This window comes from Tiliqua scincoides, chromosome 10, assembly GCF_035046505.1.
Source record: "Tiliqua scincoides isolate rTilSci1 chromosome 10, rTilSci1.hap2, whole genome shotgun sequence".
NCBI lineage: Eukaryota > Metazoa > Chordata > Lepidosauria > Squamata > Scincidae > Tiliqua > Tiliqua scincoides.
The window spans coordinates 23,065,686-23,078,764 of NC_089830.1; the positions used below are offsets into that span (position 1 = coordinate 23,065,686).

Below are 13,079 nucleotides of genomic sequence, written 5' to 3' on the forward strand. Positions count from 1 at the left end.
AAGGGCAGAGCCTGAGGGGCACCTGCCCCGGGTGCTGTGCCAGGGTACATGACTGCCTTGCACTGCTTAGAGTTCTCCTGGGGGAAGAGGTGTTCGATGTGACAGCTTCACACCCCCTTCCTTCTGCTCAGTGGCACCACTTCTCCTTCAAAGCGGAACCTCACAGGAGAAGGAACGCGGGCGTGAAGCTAGAACTGCCTCCTCCTCTGGGGAGAACCCAGAAGCAGTGGCTTCATGAAGCTTTGCATCACCAGGTGCAGGAGACCAGCCGCCCCTATGATGGACCTCCTGCCATGCAGTGGGCGGGGCAACACCCCGGGCAGTGGGCGTGGTGATTCACCATTGCCCTGCCTCCACTGTTTTTGTTGTTGTTGTTTTTTGCTGCATAATTTTTAATAAAATAGAGATGTTTCAATGGTCGGCACACTTCAGTCTCAAAAGACTATGGTATAAGCCTACAGCACCCGGTATTCCCAGGCGGTCTCCCATCCAAGTACTAACCAGGCCTGACCCTGCTTAGCTTCCGAGATGAGACAAGATCGGGCATGTGCAGTTGCACATTGATTGATATATAATTGTTTAAAATTACACATTGATTGATATATAACACAATAGCATTATTTGAAAATACTAAGACTTTAAAAATTTTGGTGAGCAGTGGTGTCACACCCCTGTGCGCGTCACCTGGTGTGGCCCACACCCCCAAGTGATACCACTGCCCCAAGTGATGTCACACTGTCATATGGCATCTTGACATCATTGCCCCAGGCACTGGAGCTCCTAGTTTTGCCTTTGTTGGGTTGATGGCATAGATGAGACACCAGAAGGCACGTTTGCACAGGGAGGTCCAGGAAGCAAGCTTTTCACGAGGCTTGTATTCCAAAGTGAACAATGGTTTGATTTTAAGGAAAGTGTCTTTATAGGAAAGGATGGACTTGGATCTTCAAGCTTGTCTAACAGCCACATCTTTTCTAGAGGAGGGAGAAAAAGGGCTGAAGGAAGCAAGACCTGAGAATAACACACCCGATAACCAAACAACAAGTGTAATCAGAGAGTACAAAGACAGAATGGCATGTCCCCAACTACGATCTAACTAGCCTTACTTCCCCCTGCTGGTACAGAGGTGTGACAAGAAAGCAGGACTGCATATAACAGCAATGGCCACCTGCTAGACCAGAGATGTCAAGCTTGTTTCATACAGCAAACTGAATAGCATTCATGGCACCTGCTGAGGGTCAGAAGTGATGTCATTAAGCAGGAAGTGACATCATTAAGCAGCTGATGGCCATAAATAAGCACTTTGTTCTCATGTAGGAACTCATTAGCTGCAAATGACAGAAGAGAAAATGTGCAAATCTTGGTCGTATTTCCAAGATACGGGAGAGCCCAATTATGATGTGGGCTGCCCTTTCAGTGGTGCCACTTCTGCCAAGATGCCACTTCTCAGTTCAGCAGCTGAGAGGAGCTGATGGTGGTTCTGGGAGAGCCTGATTATGAGAGGGGCCTGAGAAGGAGCTTCTGCAGGGTGTATTCAGCTCACAGGCCTTATGTTTAACACCTTTGCGCTAGCCACCAGACAGCTGCTCAGGGATCTCACTCCATATCTCCTGGACTACCAAGTCAAAAAAGTGCAGCAGGTCTCCATGGAGCCCAGTGACATGGTAAGGGGAGCTGGACCCCTGCATTCTCTAGTAGACCAAAGCCACACTGCTGCATGGCTCACCTGGCATTGTGGATAACAGCTGAGAACATTGTGCACCTTGAGATGTACTGTGACTGCTGTAATTAGTGGGGCTGTTGTCCTTGCATAGGAAGCTGAGTCAGACCTTGATCTTTCTTTGCTTTCCCTTTTCCTTCCTCTTGAATGGATGGGCTCAAAGTCATTTAGATTCTTGCAGAATTACAGAGTATAATTCCACTAAAAATAGCCATACCAGTCCCCCTTAGCTTCATGACCTGAAACTGGCCAGCCTCCCTTGGTATCTGAGCTACACATAAGAAGAGCCCTGCAGGATCAGGCCAAAGGCCCATCTAGTCTAGTATCCTGCATCTCACTGTGGCTCAACAGATGCTTCAGGGAACCCACAACATAACATGATGCCATATTATGTTGCCATTCCCTTGCATCTGGTGTTCAGAGACAGCCTACTTCTAAAACCAGGAGGTTGTGTATACCCATCACGGCTTGTAACCTGTGATGGACTTTTCCTCCAGAAATCTGTCCAATCCCCTTTTAAAGGCATCTAGGCCACGTGCCTGTGGCATCCTGTGGCAAGGAGTTCCACAGTTCCATTACTAAGCCAATGATACCTACAGGAACTATGAGCACTTCTGCCTACAAAGACCCACTGTGACACTCTAGCCCAGCACTCACCTTTCTTGCATACTTTCTCTTCTACTCCTTTCTCCTCTATCTTTCATTGGGGAGGGGAAGGAGGAGTGACAGAGGCACCACCTGGTGGGCTGCTGGGTAAGGGTGGGTCAATATTTGATGTGCTGCCTCTGATGCTGGGAGATTTTCAGCCTACCTTTTTTCCAGGCCGTGTTGCATAAAGAATTTCAGCATTTTAGTCATTCCTGAATGACCCACAACTGGTGACTCTACAGAACTTGGCCTCTGTCTTATATCAATAATTTCTTTAGGGGGTCTGGTTCTGAATATGAATGTCCAAATTTGCTTTGATCTAATAATTTAGGATGCCTGCCTGTGAATATGAACCTTGAAGTCTAATTTAATCTGATTTAATAGGGAAACTTTAGATACAGATGTGCTTTATTGGTTAAGAGTTAAATGTAGGCATGACCTTATATGTAAGTTACTAATTGACTGTAATCAAGAATATTCAGAACTGGGGGGGGGGGGAAATGCCTTTTCGAACTCTGGTTAGTTGACCATAAAATAGGATGGTCAAATGTTAACCATGATAGCTACGCCAATAAACATACTTTAAACACGGGGGCCACTTAAGAATAACTGGATTGAAGTTAATATATGTTCATGTTCTGTATAAATTAGGGAGCGGTACTTGAGTCAGGGGACTCCAGAAACTGATGTCTTCAGTGGTCTTTGTTGCCTGGTTCTGCTTTCAGGCTTGAAAAGTGTTTGCAGACTGTATTATGGGGAAATGAAACACGTGTTTCAAGTGCATGTGGCACCCATGTCAGCCCCAATTCCTTATTCTCGGTTCTAGCTCTTAGTCATGGTGGCTTTGTGGAACCTTCACTTTCAAGGACAAGCTACTTTGGAATCCACATTGCTTGGGGGAGGGCGCAGTTGTATTGATACTCCGATTGCGGGCTTTCAAGGGGCATCTGGTGGGCTGTATAAGATACAGGACAGTGACGAGATAGATGGGCCTCGTAGATGGGCCCTTGGCCTGATCCAGCACTCCTTTTGTTGATCTGTTCAGAAGTGATGGATTTGGGGGGCTTGATCCAACGCTGCAAGCTCCTTTGATGTTCCTTCCACCTTTCCGAGTCACGCTCCCCAAGTCACGACAAGCTCCAGGGTTGCTTGCTTTAGTTATAGATGCCTCTTACAGCCCAAGGAAGAGTTTCAGTGCCTGTGTGACACTTGCTTTCTTGGAAAACATGCGCCCAGCGCACAAGTGGTAGAAAACGGGTACTCTTACCACAATAGGAAGCAAATTCCCTGACTGCAGCAGAACAGAATATTTGCTCTCCATTTGATACCAAATAAGAAATTGAGCAGCTCATGAAATTCATATTGCTACATTCTTGAATACTAAAAGCTGCTACTACATGTTGCAATTCCTCATCCCCCTTCGATGATCACACTCACTCTCCCACACCCACGCCCATGGAAGTGAGAGAGATCTAAAACCTTCGGTTTCTGAACCTTTACCAGACCTGCGAGAGGAGAACCCAACTTCTCAGCTGCTTTGTTGTGAATGAATCCCAGACAACATCAAGTAGCATCTTTTATTTTAATTTTTTTAATAGATAGGTATTCTGTGCTATATGCTGCCTTTGGAGCTACACAGAATTCCTCTTCATTTTACATAGTCTGATGAGTTCTGTATAGGTTATATAGGAGGAGGCTGCACCAGCTGAATTTCAGAGAGGAGCTGGAACAAAAAGTGGAACCAGCTCTTCCTCTCTCCAATGCGCTTCACCAAATGATATCTGGTGTCTTCTGCTTAACTCAAGGTGCACTGTGCAAGAGTCTTTCAGGAGCCTGAGAGAGCCCAAGCGTCCTCGCTCTAAAGAGTAAGTACATCAAGCTGCTCCTGTTAGGTTTCTGCCTGATATGTATCTGCTAAAAGCCCAGAGGTGAAAAATAGGTGGTGGTGGGGGGGAGCAACCCCACAAGAAGAAGGTAGGAACAGGCAGGGCAGAACATAAGCTATTAGCGAGGGCTTGAAGATCAGTTGATTGGAGAGTCCACCTGGTGCTTTGCTGAGTTTAATTTTCTGGGCTTCATGATAGATCCTCAGTTGGGAATACCCTTCTAAATCAGATCAAATGTCTATCTAGTTCAGGATCCTGTTTACCACTGGGGGACATCAGCGGACTTGATCTGGGTGCTGGCGGATTAGAACTTCCCTGACCTTGTCACCTCTCTGTCTGTGCCATAGTGGTTCCTATGGGAAGGTGGATGTCATATTTGCAATGTGCGTGTGGTGTCATTGGACATCTCCCCATGGTTTGTGAAAGTGGCTGTACCTACATTACTCAATCCTGGAAGCTGCTGGGTGACAGTGGCTTCCCCATGGGCATGGACATTTGCCCTCATTCCCTCCTTGGCTCATTCTAGTACCTTGGGATTTTCACAGATGCTGGGAGAGCTGTGCAGGTATGAGGTGGTGCAGATCCAAGCAGAATGGAATGACCAGGGGCCACTTTGTGCCACTCGGACATAACTGCTGGATCCTGGCCCTGCCTCTCATTCCCTGCCTGCCCAGCCCCACCCCCCCTCCCGCTTCATCCCTGCCCTCCCTACATACCCCCAGGCCCTTCCATCGGCTGAGCTCTGCTGACACAACTCACCCTTCCTCCATGCACCAGCCTATCTCTTCTCAGTGTGGTGCAAAAGTGACTTACACTTGTGTGACACTCTCAAGCTGGCGGAAGGGGCTTGCTTTGGCCCAAGTGAGGGCCAGGATTGTGCCCTAAGGGAATCATTCTAGGAAAAACCCATAGTTTCCAATTTGTTAAACATGGACCTCAGTGGATATAGGTCTGGAGCAAACCAGCTGAATTTATGTTCTTCTGTTATTTTCATCCAGGAAAAGACAGACAGAGAAGGACGGAGAATCTTCTCCAATAGCATGGCCAACATAACAGGGCCAAGACGTTTTGCCATTGCTTACAACAATGATAACGACTCAGAAGAGGATATTTTTGTGTATGAAGGTTGGGAGTCTTCATCCAAGATGGCCCTTGAAAAAGCCTTGGAGGAGAAGATGGCCATTTTCTCTTTAGTCATCTACACCCTTGTGCTAGTGACGGGTGTCATGGGAAACGGGCTGGTCATTTTCATCACTGGTTTCCAAATGAAGAAGACGGTCCACACTCTTTGGATTCTCAACCTGGCCATCGCTGATTTCACCTTCACCTTCTTCCTGATATTCAACATTGCTTATTTAGCTCTGGGCTATCACTGGCCCTTTGGCCTGGTCATGTGCAAGCTCATCAGCACTGTAGGTCTCCTCAACCTCTATGCCAGTGTTTACCTCCTCCTGGTCATCAGCGTAGACCGATGCATTTCTGTGAGGTGCCCAGTCTGGGCGCGAAATCACCGGACACCCCGGCTGGCTTCCTTTGTGGTTTTGGGTGTTTGGATCCTGGCTTTAGTGTTGTGTTCTCCAAATATCCACCTGAGGGAAATAAGGGATGTGCAACGCTACGATAAGATCAAAACTGTGTGCTATTTAAATTTTCACAGGGAATCGGAGAAAAGAAAGACCATCCATCTCATTCTGGTTATCTTCCGATTCATCTTTTCCTTCGTCATCCCCTTTGGTGTCGTCATTTTCTCCTATGGGGCAGTTGTCTTGAAGCTTAGGAAGATCAGGTTGTCCTCATCAAACAGGCCTTTCAAGGCCATCACTGCTGTCATTGTGGCCTTTTTTATCTGTTGGGTCCCCCATCGCATCTTTTTGTTCCTGGAAACAAAAGCTGTGGAGGAACAAGACCTGCAGTTGATGACACGGATTGGTGTCCCCCTGACATCCAGCTTGGCTTATTTCAACAGCTGTCTCAACCCCATCCTGTATGTCTTCATGGGGCTTGATTTCAAGGAGAAGCTGAGATGTTCCCTCTTCTCTGCCCTTGAGAATGCCTTCACTGAGGACAGCAGCCTCGGCCCAACAAACACCAAGGGCAGGTTATCAGTTGAGCTAGTGTCCCAAAACTTGTGAGTTCTGCTGCCTCTTTCTTCCCCTTCTTTTTCCAGTACTCCATATTGGAACACCAAAACTAGATCTGGACAGCTCTACTCCATTAATGCAGGTTAATTAATTAATTAACCTCTCCAATTTCCTCTCCAATTTCCAACACAGTCCTGGAACATGCTGGAATCCCTAGCATGTATGCACTGCTGAAACAGACGCCTGCGTTGGCTCGGTCATGTCGTGAGAATGGATGATGGCCGGATCCCAAAGGATCTCCTCTATGGAGAACTCGTGCAAGGAAAGCGCCCTACAGGTAGACCACAGCTGCGATACAAGGACATCTGCAAGAGGGATCTGAAGGCCTTAGGAGTGGACCTCAACAGGTGGGAAACCCTGGCCTCTGAGCGGCCCGCTTGGAGGCAGGCTGTGCAGTATGGCCTTTCCCAGTTTGAAGAGACACTTGGCCAACAGTCTGAGGCAAAGAGGCAAAGAAGGAAGGCCCATAGCCAGGGAGACAGAGCAGGGACAGACTGCACTTGCTCCCGTTGTGGAAGGGATTGTCACTCCTGAATTGGCCTTTTCAGCCACACTAGACGCTGTTCCAGAACCACCTTTCAGAGCGCGATACCAGAGTCTTTCGAGACTGAAGGTTGCCAACATGCCTACATGAGCACCCAAAGCTATTGCTTGCATCTTAGGGCGCAATCCTAACCCCTTATGTCAGTGCTTTCCAGCACTGGCATAGCGGTGCCAATGGGACATGTGCTGCATCCTGCAGTTGGGTGTCACTCACGGAGGCCTCCTCAAAGTAGTAAGGGAATGTTTGTTCCCTGACCTCAGAGCTGCATTGCCCTTATGTCAGTGCTGGAAAGCACTGACATAAGGGGTTAGGATTGCGCCCTCAGTCACCTACTAGCTTGCCCGCCATCTTCCCTTACAAGGTCCAAATAGTCCCATGGGGATTTCTGGCTGCTTGAGACCCTTTGTCCCCTTGTCCCTGGGTAAGCCTCGGCAGCCACTATGGGTCACTTGGACCCACACCAACTATATCACTGGCACAAGCCTGAGTTGATCCATGCAGGTAGATTGGGCCTGGGCTCTGGGTACTCTGGGCTCTAGTACCCATATTCTCCACCCCACCCCACCCCAAATACAAACATGGGATCTGCCCCTGGGAGCAGTGGAGGCATGCCTCAATGACACTGCATCACAGCATGGGACTTTGGTTAGGATTGGACTGTTAAAAAAGCTTCTTAGGAAGGCTGTATCATAATTTCTTGTCATCGAGGCTTACAAAAGGGCTACATGTACTCATACACAAAGCAGTTACAAATAAGATAGCAGCTGGAAATGGGTGAGATACCTACATACCGATGGATTTGACTCACATCCCTGTTAGATACTCTTAAGCTTAAGTACTTCAAAATGAAGAACAATGTAGATCAATTTCTTTTCCCCGCTGAGCTTCTGAAATTGCTTGCATAGTTCCACACATATAATTTGCGGTACCACCACTGTGCGACGTGCTGTTTAACTCCACTTCTGGAGTCTCACTATGTGTTTCAGTTAATGCTGCTAAGGAGACAGCGCTCAGTCTTGCCAAGGACCTTGTGTGAGAGTTGTGTAACAAAACAAGCCTGTTTAAGCTCCAGGTGGTTCATCTTTCCATTCGGAAGCTGAATAAAATATTTGATGTGTTGCTTTCATTGTCGTCATTGGTACCAGTGAGTGTGGGAGGGGACACTTTGCCCTGGTACTCTCCTCCAGAACCCCCTACCAGTAATTCAAATTGATAGTTGAATGTAGCACTTTCCAAACTCCCAGTGTTCAGAGGATCATTTCCGCATCTGATTGTCTGCTTTGAACCCCTTACACGTTGTAGAGGGTTGCAAGGATGAAAGATATTCTTTGGGTAGAGGGATGTGCACTCAGTTCACGTGTAGGCATCCAAGTGGAAAGATCAGGGTAGGGATTCCATAGACCACAGCTGCGATACAAGGACATCTGCAAGAGGGATCTGAAGGCCTTAGGAGTGGACCTCAACAGGTGGGAAACCCTGGCCTCTGAGCGGCCCGCTTGGAGGCAGGCTGTGCAGTATGGCCTTTCCCAGTTTGAAGAGACACTTGGCCAACAGTCTGAGGCAAAGAGGCAAAGAAGGAAGGCCCATAGCCAGGGAGACAGACCAGGGACAGACTGCACTTGCTCCCGTTGTGGAAGGGATTGTCACTCCTGAATTGGCCTTTTCAGCCACACTAGATGATGTTCCAAAACCACCTTTCAGAGCGCGATACCAGAGTCTCTCGAGACTGAAGGTTGCCAACAACAACATTCAAATTTTAAATTGTAAATTAAGGCTTTCTTTCCCGGCCCCTGACACAGTGTCAGAGAGATGATGTGGCCCTCCTGCCAAAATGTTTGGACACCCCTGATCTATAATATTTCTAGTGGAGTGCGATAACTCCACTTTCACTTCTGATGAGCTGGGGAGCCCTGCAGAGGCTCAAGCAGGGCTCCCCGCTCCCCAGGACAGCTGCTGCAGGGACTGTGGAGTGCATCCCAGTCCCTGCAGCCCTGTTAGCAACGCGATCCTGGGGATTGCATCACTGCCTTCTCCCTGCCTCTTCCCTGTCCCTACCCCTTAAGGTGGCAGAGGCTGGAGCCTCCAGTCTGGGGCATCACAATGCCCCAGTTTGAACACCACTGGGTTATACCAATGTCTGGATGTTTTGCTTTCCAAATTTCCATCATTCTTTTTTGAAAACCGTGGACTGACAGTTTGGCCTTGTAATGGCATTTCATGATTTCTCGATTTTTGGATGGTTGTCCAAGTTTTGCATTTGGGGTTTACCAGTAGCATAGCAGCAGCCTGTCTTGGCTCCTCAACAGGAACTGCTGAGCCCAGTGGCCCATTTATCAACAGACGCCCAGGAACCATCGCATCTCATGTGGTCCTTACTGACCCGGGCAACGACCGATCAGGTACGAATTTCTGTTTATTTTTCACCATACTAAGAATGGGTTTGGGACACATTTGGTCTGACTTCTCAACAAAGGCCTGTCTGGTTTTGGTGGCCCTGTCCAACTTAGCATGCATGCCCCACCACCACTACAAGGTAGTGCCCCATGGGGGAAATTATTATTGTTATTATTAATGTATCACTTTAAAATAAAACAATGTTTACAAAGCAGACAGAGTTCAAATACTCCCTTCCCCCAAAGTGCTCACAATCTAAAAACAGGCACAAAATAGGAATGAAATAGAAAGCGGAAATTATCACAAAAGTTAAAGACAAAGTCTCAAGCCATCAAGTGGGTGCAACCCCCTCTGAAGCCCAGGTGGGTTTGGAGAAGAATCTCACTTTAAGGCAGGAAAATGGGACCAATTCATTGGTTGAAGGAAAGAAGGAGGGAGGGAGGAGCCCAGGTAATTATTAGACTGCAGTTCAAGTTGGTCACTCACAGAGTCCATTAAACAGCACTGCTGTGTGTGTGTGGAGGTCTGATCAGAGATAAGTTGCAGATTGAAGATAGCAGCACATTGGAGGCAAGAGTGGAGTCTTCAGGAGTGAAGGTCAGTGGCCCCTTTTCCATGACTCCGTCAAATGTAGAGTTGAGGTTATTCCCCTGTATGAGAATATGTAAACTTATATTGCATCTTTTACATAGAAACATACCTTATGCAGTTCATATCTCTAATATGGGGAATATCTCTATATATCAGGACTTGGGACGACTCAGAAAGAACAGATTTGTTGTAGAGACAGACTGAGAGACAGATCTATGCGGTCCAATAAGGGAGTCATTGGTAATCTCCTGCTAACTGGGCAAGAGGTAAAACAGAACATTTATTCATTGCACTGACGTATCACCATCTCTCCAAGGAGTTCGGGCAGCAAAAATTGTTCTCCGTGCCCTCTTTTAAACCCACAACAACCCTGTGAAGTAGGGTAGGCTGAGAGAAAGAGAGTAACTGGCCAGAGTTACTTTGCAAGCTAATTAAGGCTATGTGTTGACATGCATCCATATTTGACTTTCATCCATGCTCTGAGGAAATTGCAAGGTGTTGCTGTATCTATACATGCAAAATGCATTAATGACTAAAGGTCTATCGGGCTCTAGCGCTAGCGGTATGCTCAGAGACGATCGGGCCCGGTAAGAGGGGCGGAGGCGGCAGCAGGCTGTGCCGTCATATCCTATCCTCCCTGTTGGCATGGGGAACCTGCTCGATAGTGGGCACAGATCTGAGGAGACCCACTGGGGCAGCGTCGCCATTACCCAGGGTCATGGAGCCATTTTGGCACTGCTGTTCCTCTGAGTGCCGAGGCCCCATAGGATTGGGCTGCCCAGCAGCAGTTGGAATGGGCAATAAACTGTTAACCCCTAAGGTAGGAGTCCCTTTGGGGCCCTGGCGCCATTGCCCGGGTAAGGGAGCAAACGCTCCCTTACCCTGAGGAATCTCCAGCAGCTGCTTGGCACCCATAGGATACTGCAGGTGCCATTTCAGTGCCACTATTCCTCTAGGCACCAAGACCCCAGAGGATTGGGCTGCCCAGCAACTTCTGGAATGGGCAATAAACTTGCAACCCTTCAGAAGGAACCAATTGGCATGGCTTTCGTTTGCTGATGGGACAGGCGGGGGTATCAGGGGAGCGTTTAAAGAGAACTCTGACAGGCATACACAGCCCAGCAGCATTTCTGTATTTTTCAGCGGAGCTGCAGCTGACTTTTTTACGGAAAAGTCTTGAGACTCGAGTCCCCAAAACACTCGGGGTGACTTGGAAAGTCCTCCCATTAGGACTCCTTTCTAGTCGAGTTAATGGTGGCAGAGACTTGTGACTCGGCTCGAGCCAAGCCGTGCTGGATTTGCCCTTCTCTGTGTAAAGGCATGCTACACCTGAAATCCAGGCACTTCCTGAGAAAGAGGGAAGGCTAGCACTTTCGTGCCTGTCTTTGGAGTCTTCAAAGCATTTTGCTATAGCAGCTCTTAGAAAAAGATTGGTGAACAAATTGGCACATCTTCTTTTATTCCAGACAGGAAACAGAAGAAGACAGCATTGAAGAGAGATATTCATTCAAGCAATGGAGAACGCAACTCGACCAACAAGTCTTACTACCCCCAATAAGGAGCATCTGGACAGGAATGTGGGTCATCTCCTGAATATGTTCTCCATTGTAACTTACAGTATTGCTTTTGTGATGGGGACCATTGGAAATGGGTTGGTGATTTTCATCACTGGCTTCCGAATGAAGGTCCACACTGTCTGGATTCTCTGCTTGGCCGTTGCTGACTTCACCTTCAGCTTCTTCCTGCTATTCCACGTTGTCTATAGAGGTCTGGGATATCATTGGCCATTTGGCTATGTCATGTGCAAGCTCAAAGACACCATCACTTTCTTTAATCTCTATGTCAGCATTTACCTCCTGGCGGTCATCAGCATAGATCGTTGCATTTCCGTATATTGCCCTGTGTGGGCTCAGAATCACCGGACACCCCGGCTGGCTTCCCGTGTAGTTTGGGGCATTTGTATCCTGGCCTTGGTTTTGTGTTCTCCATATTTATATTTCACGGAAACTTACTATGATGCCAATAAAAATAAAACTAACTGCTCAAGCAGTTATCTCAAGAAAGATGAAGATGTAAGTGTCTACTGGGTTGTGGTTCTCACCCGATTCATCTTTGGCTTCATCATCCACTTCAGCATCATTGTGGTTTGCTACAGGGCAATTGTGGTGAGGCTCAGGAAGGACCAGTGGACACAATCAAGCAGACCCTTCAAGATCATCACCACAGTGATTGTGGCCTTACCATGCATTCCCCAATAAATACAGCCGACAACAGGTATGGGATTAAATGGGCCACTTTATTAACTTACAACAAGCGCAACAAGGCAAAATAGGAAACAATACCCAAACTAAGTGCGGGGTTCTAAATGGGGGAAACGGCCTAGCCGTCTACGTCCCCCAGTCTCATGGGGCGTCCACCCAACTCCAGGCGCAGCTCAATTGTTATTAAGCCCGCCTTTCACTGTCGCCCAAAGAGGGTAAGCCAGCCAAACTACTCTGCCTTCAGGTCACCCCTGCAAGGCCCCAAAGTTCAGACCAGGGGCTAGCCAGCCTGCCTCCTCGAGCCGGACAAGCATCCAAAGAGCGGTTCTGGCTCACCCCTGCCCTTGCTGGCTTAGATTGGACGCCGGAGAAGGTCTTCTGTCTATCCACCCCGCACTTCTACCGCCAGTGACCAGGACAGTAAGAGGTATTATGCAAACCCAAACACGCTCCATAGCCAGTCTGAGGTAGGCGAAAACAAAGCACCATCATATTGCCAATCAGATAATGCTCAAAAATTCCTACCCGGTCCTCCGTAGAACGACCAGCTAATCCCAGACTAGCTACAGGGCGGGTGGGAGGGGGTCGCTTCCAGGAACGGAACTGAGCCGGGTCTAGCGCCTGCGCGCTAGATCAGGCTCAGTTGTCCCGCCCCCCAAGGCCAGCCAGCCAATCAGCTGGCAGCAAAGCCCTGCTGCCGGCTGATAGGGGGTTTAGCCTGGCAATCAGCGCTAGCGTGCCCATACGGGCACGCTAGCTGCCTTTACCATGCATTCCCCAATAAATACAGCCGACAACAGGTATGGGATTAAATGGGCCACTTTATTAACTTACAACAAGCGCAACAAGGCAAAATAGGAAACAATACCCAAACTAAGTGCGGGGTTCTAAATGGGG

At 48.2% G+C, this 13,079-nt stretch overlaps 2 protein-coding genes across 2 annotated transcripts; both read left to right on the forward strand.

Annotated features, from left to right (window-relative positions):
• Positions 1 to 5,291: 5,291 nt before the first annotated feature.
• LOC136661025 (fMet-Leu-Phe receptor-like) lies at positions 5,292 to 6,383 on the forward strand. The gene has a single exon (XM_066638047.1). The coding sequence runs from the start codon at positions 5,292 to 5,294 to the stop codon at positions 6,381 to 6,383; it is 1,092 nt and encodes a 363-aa protein (XP_066494144.1).
• Positions 6,384 to 11,552: 5,169 nt separating this feature from the next.
• LOC136661026 (chemerin-like receptor 1) lies at positions 11,553 to 12,179 on the forward strand. The gene has a single exon (XM_066638048.1). The coding sequence runs from the start codon at positions 11,553 to 11,555 to the stop codon at positions 12,177 to 12,179; it is 627 nt and encodes a 208-aa protein (XP_066494145.1).
• Positions 12,180 to 13,079: the final 900 nt, after the last annotated feature.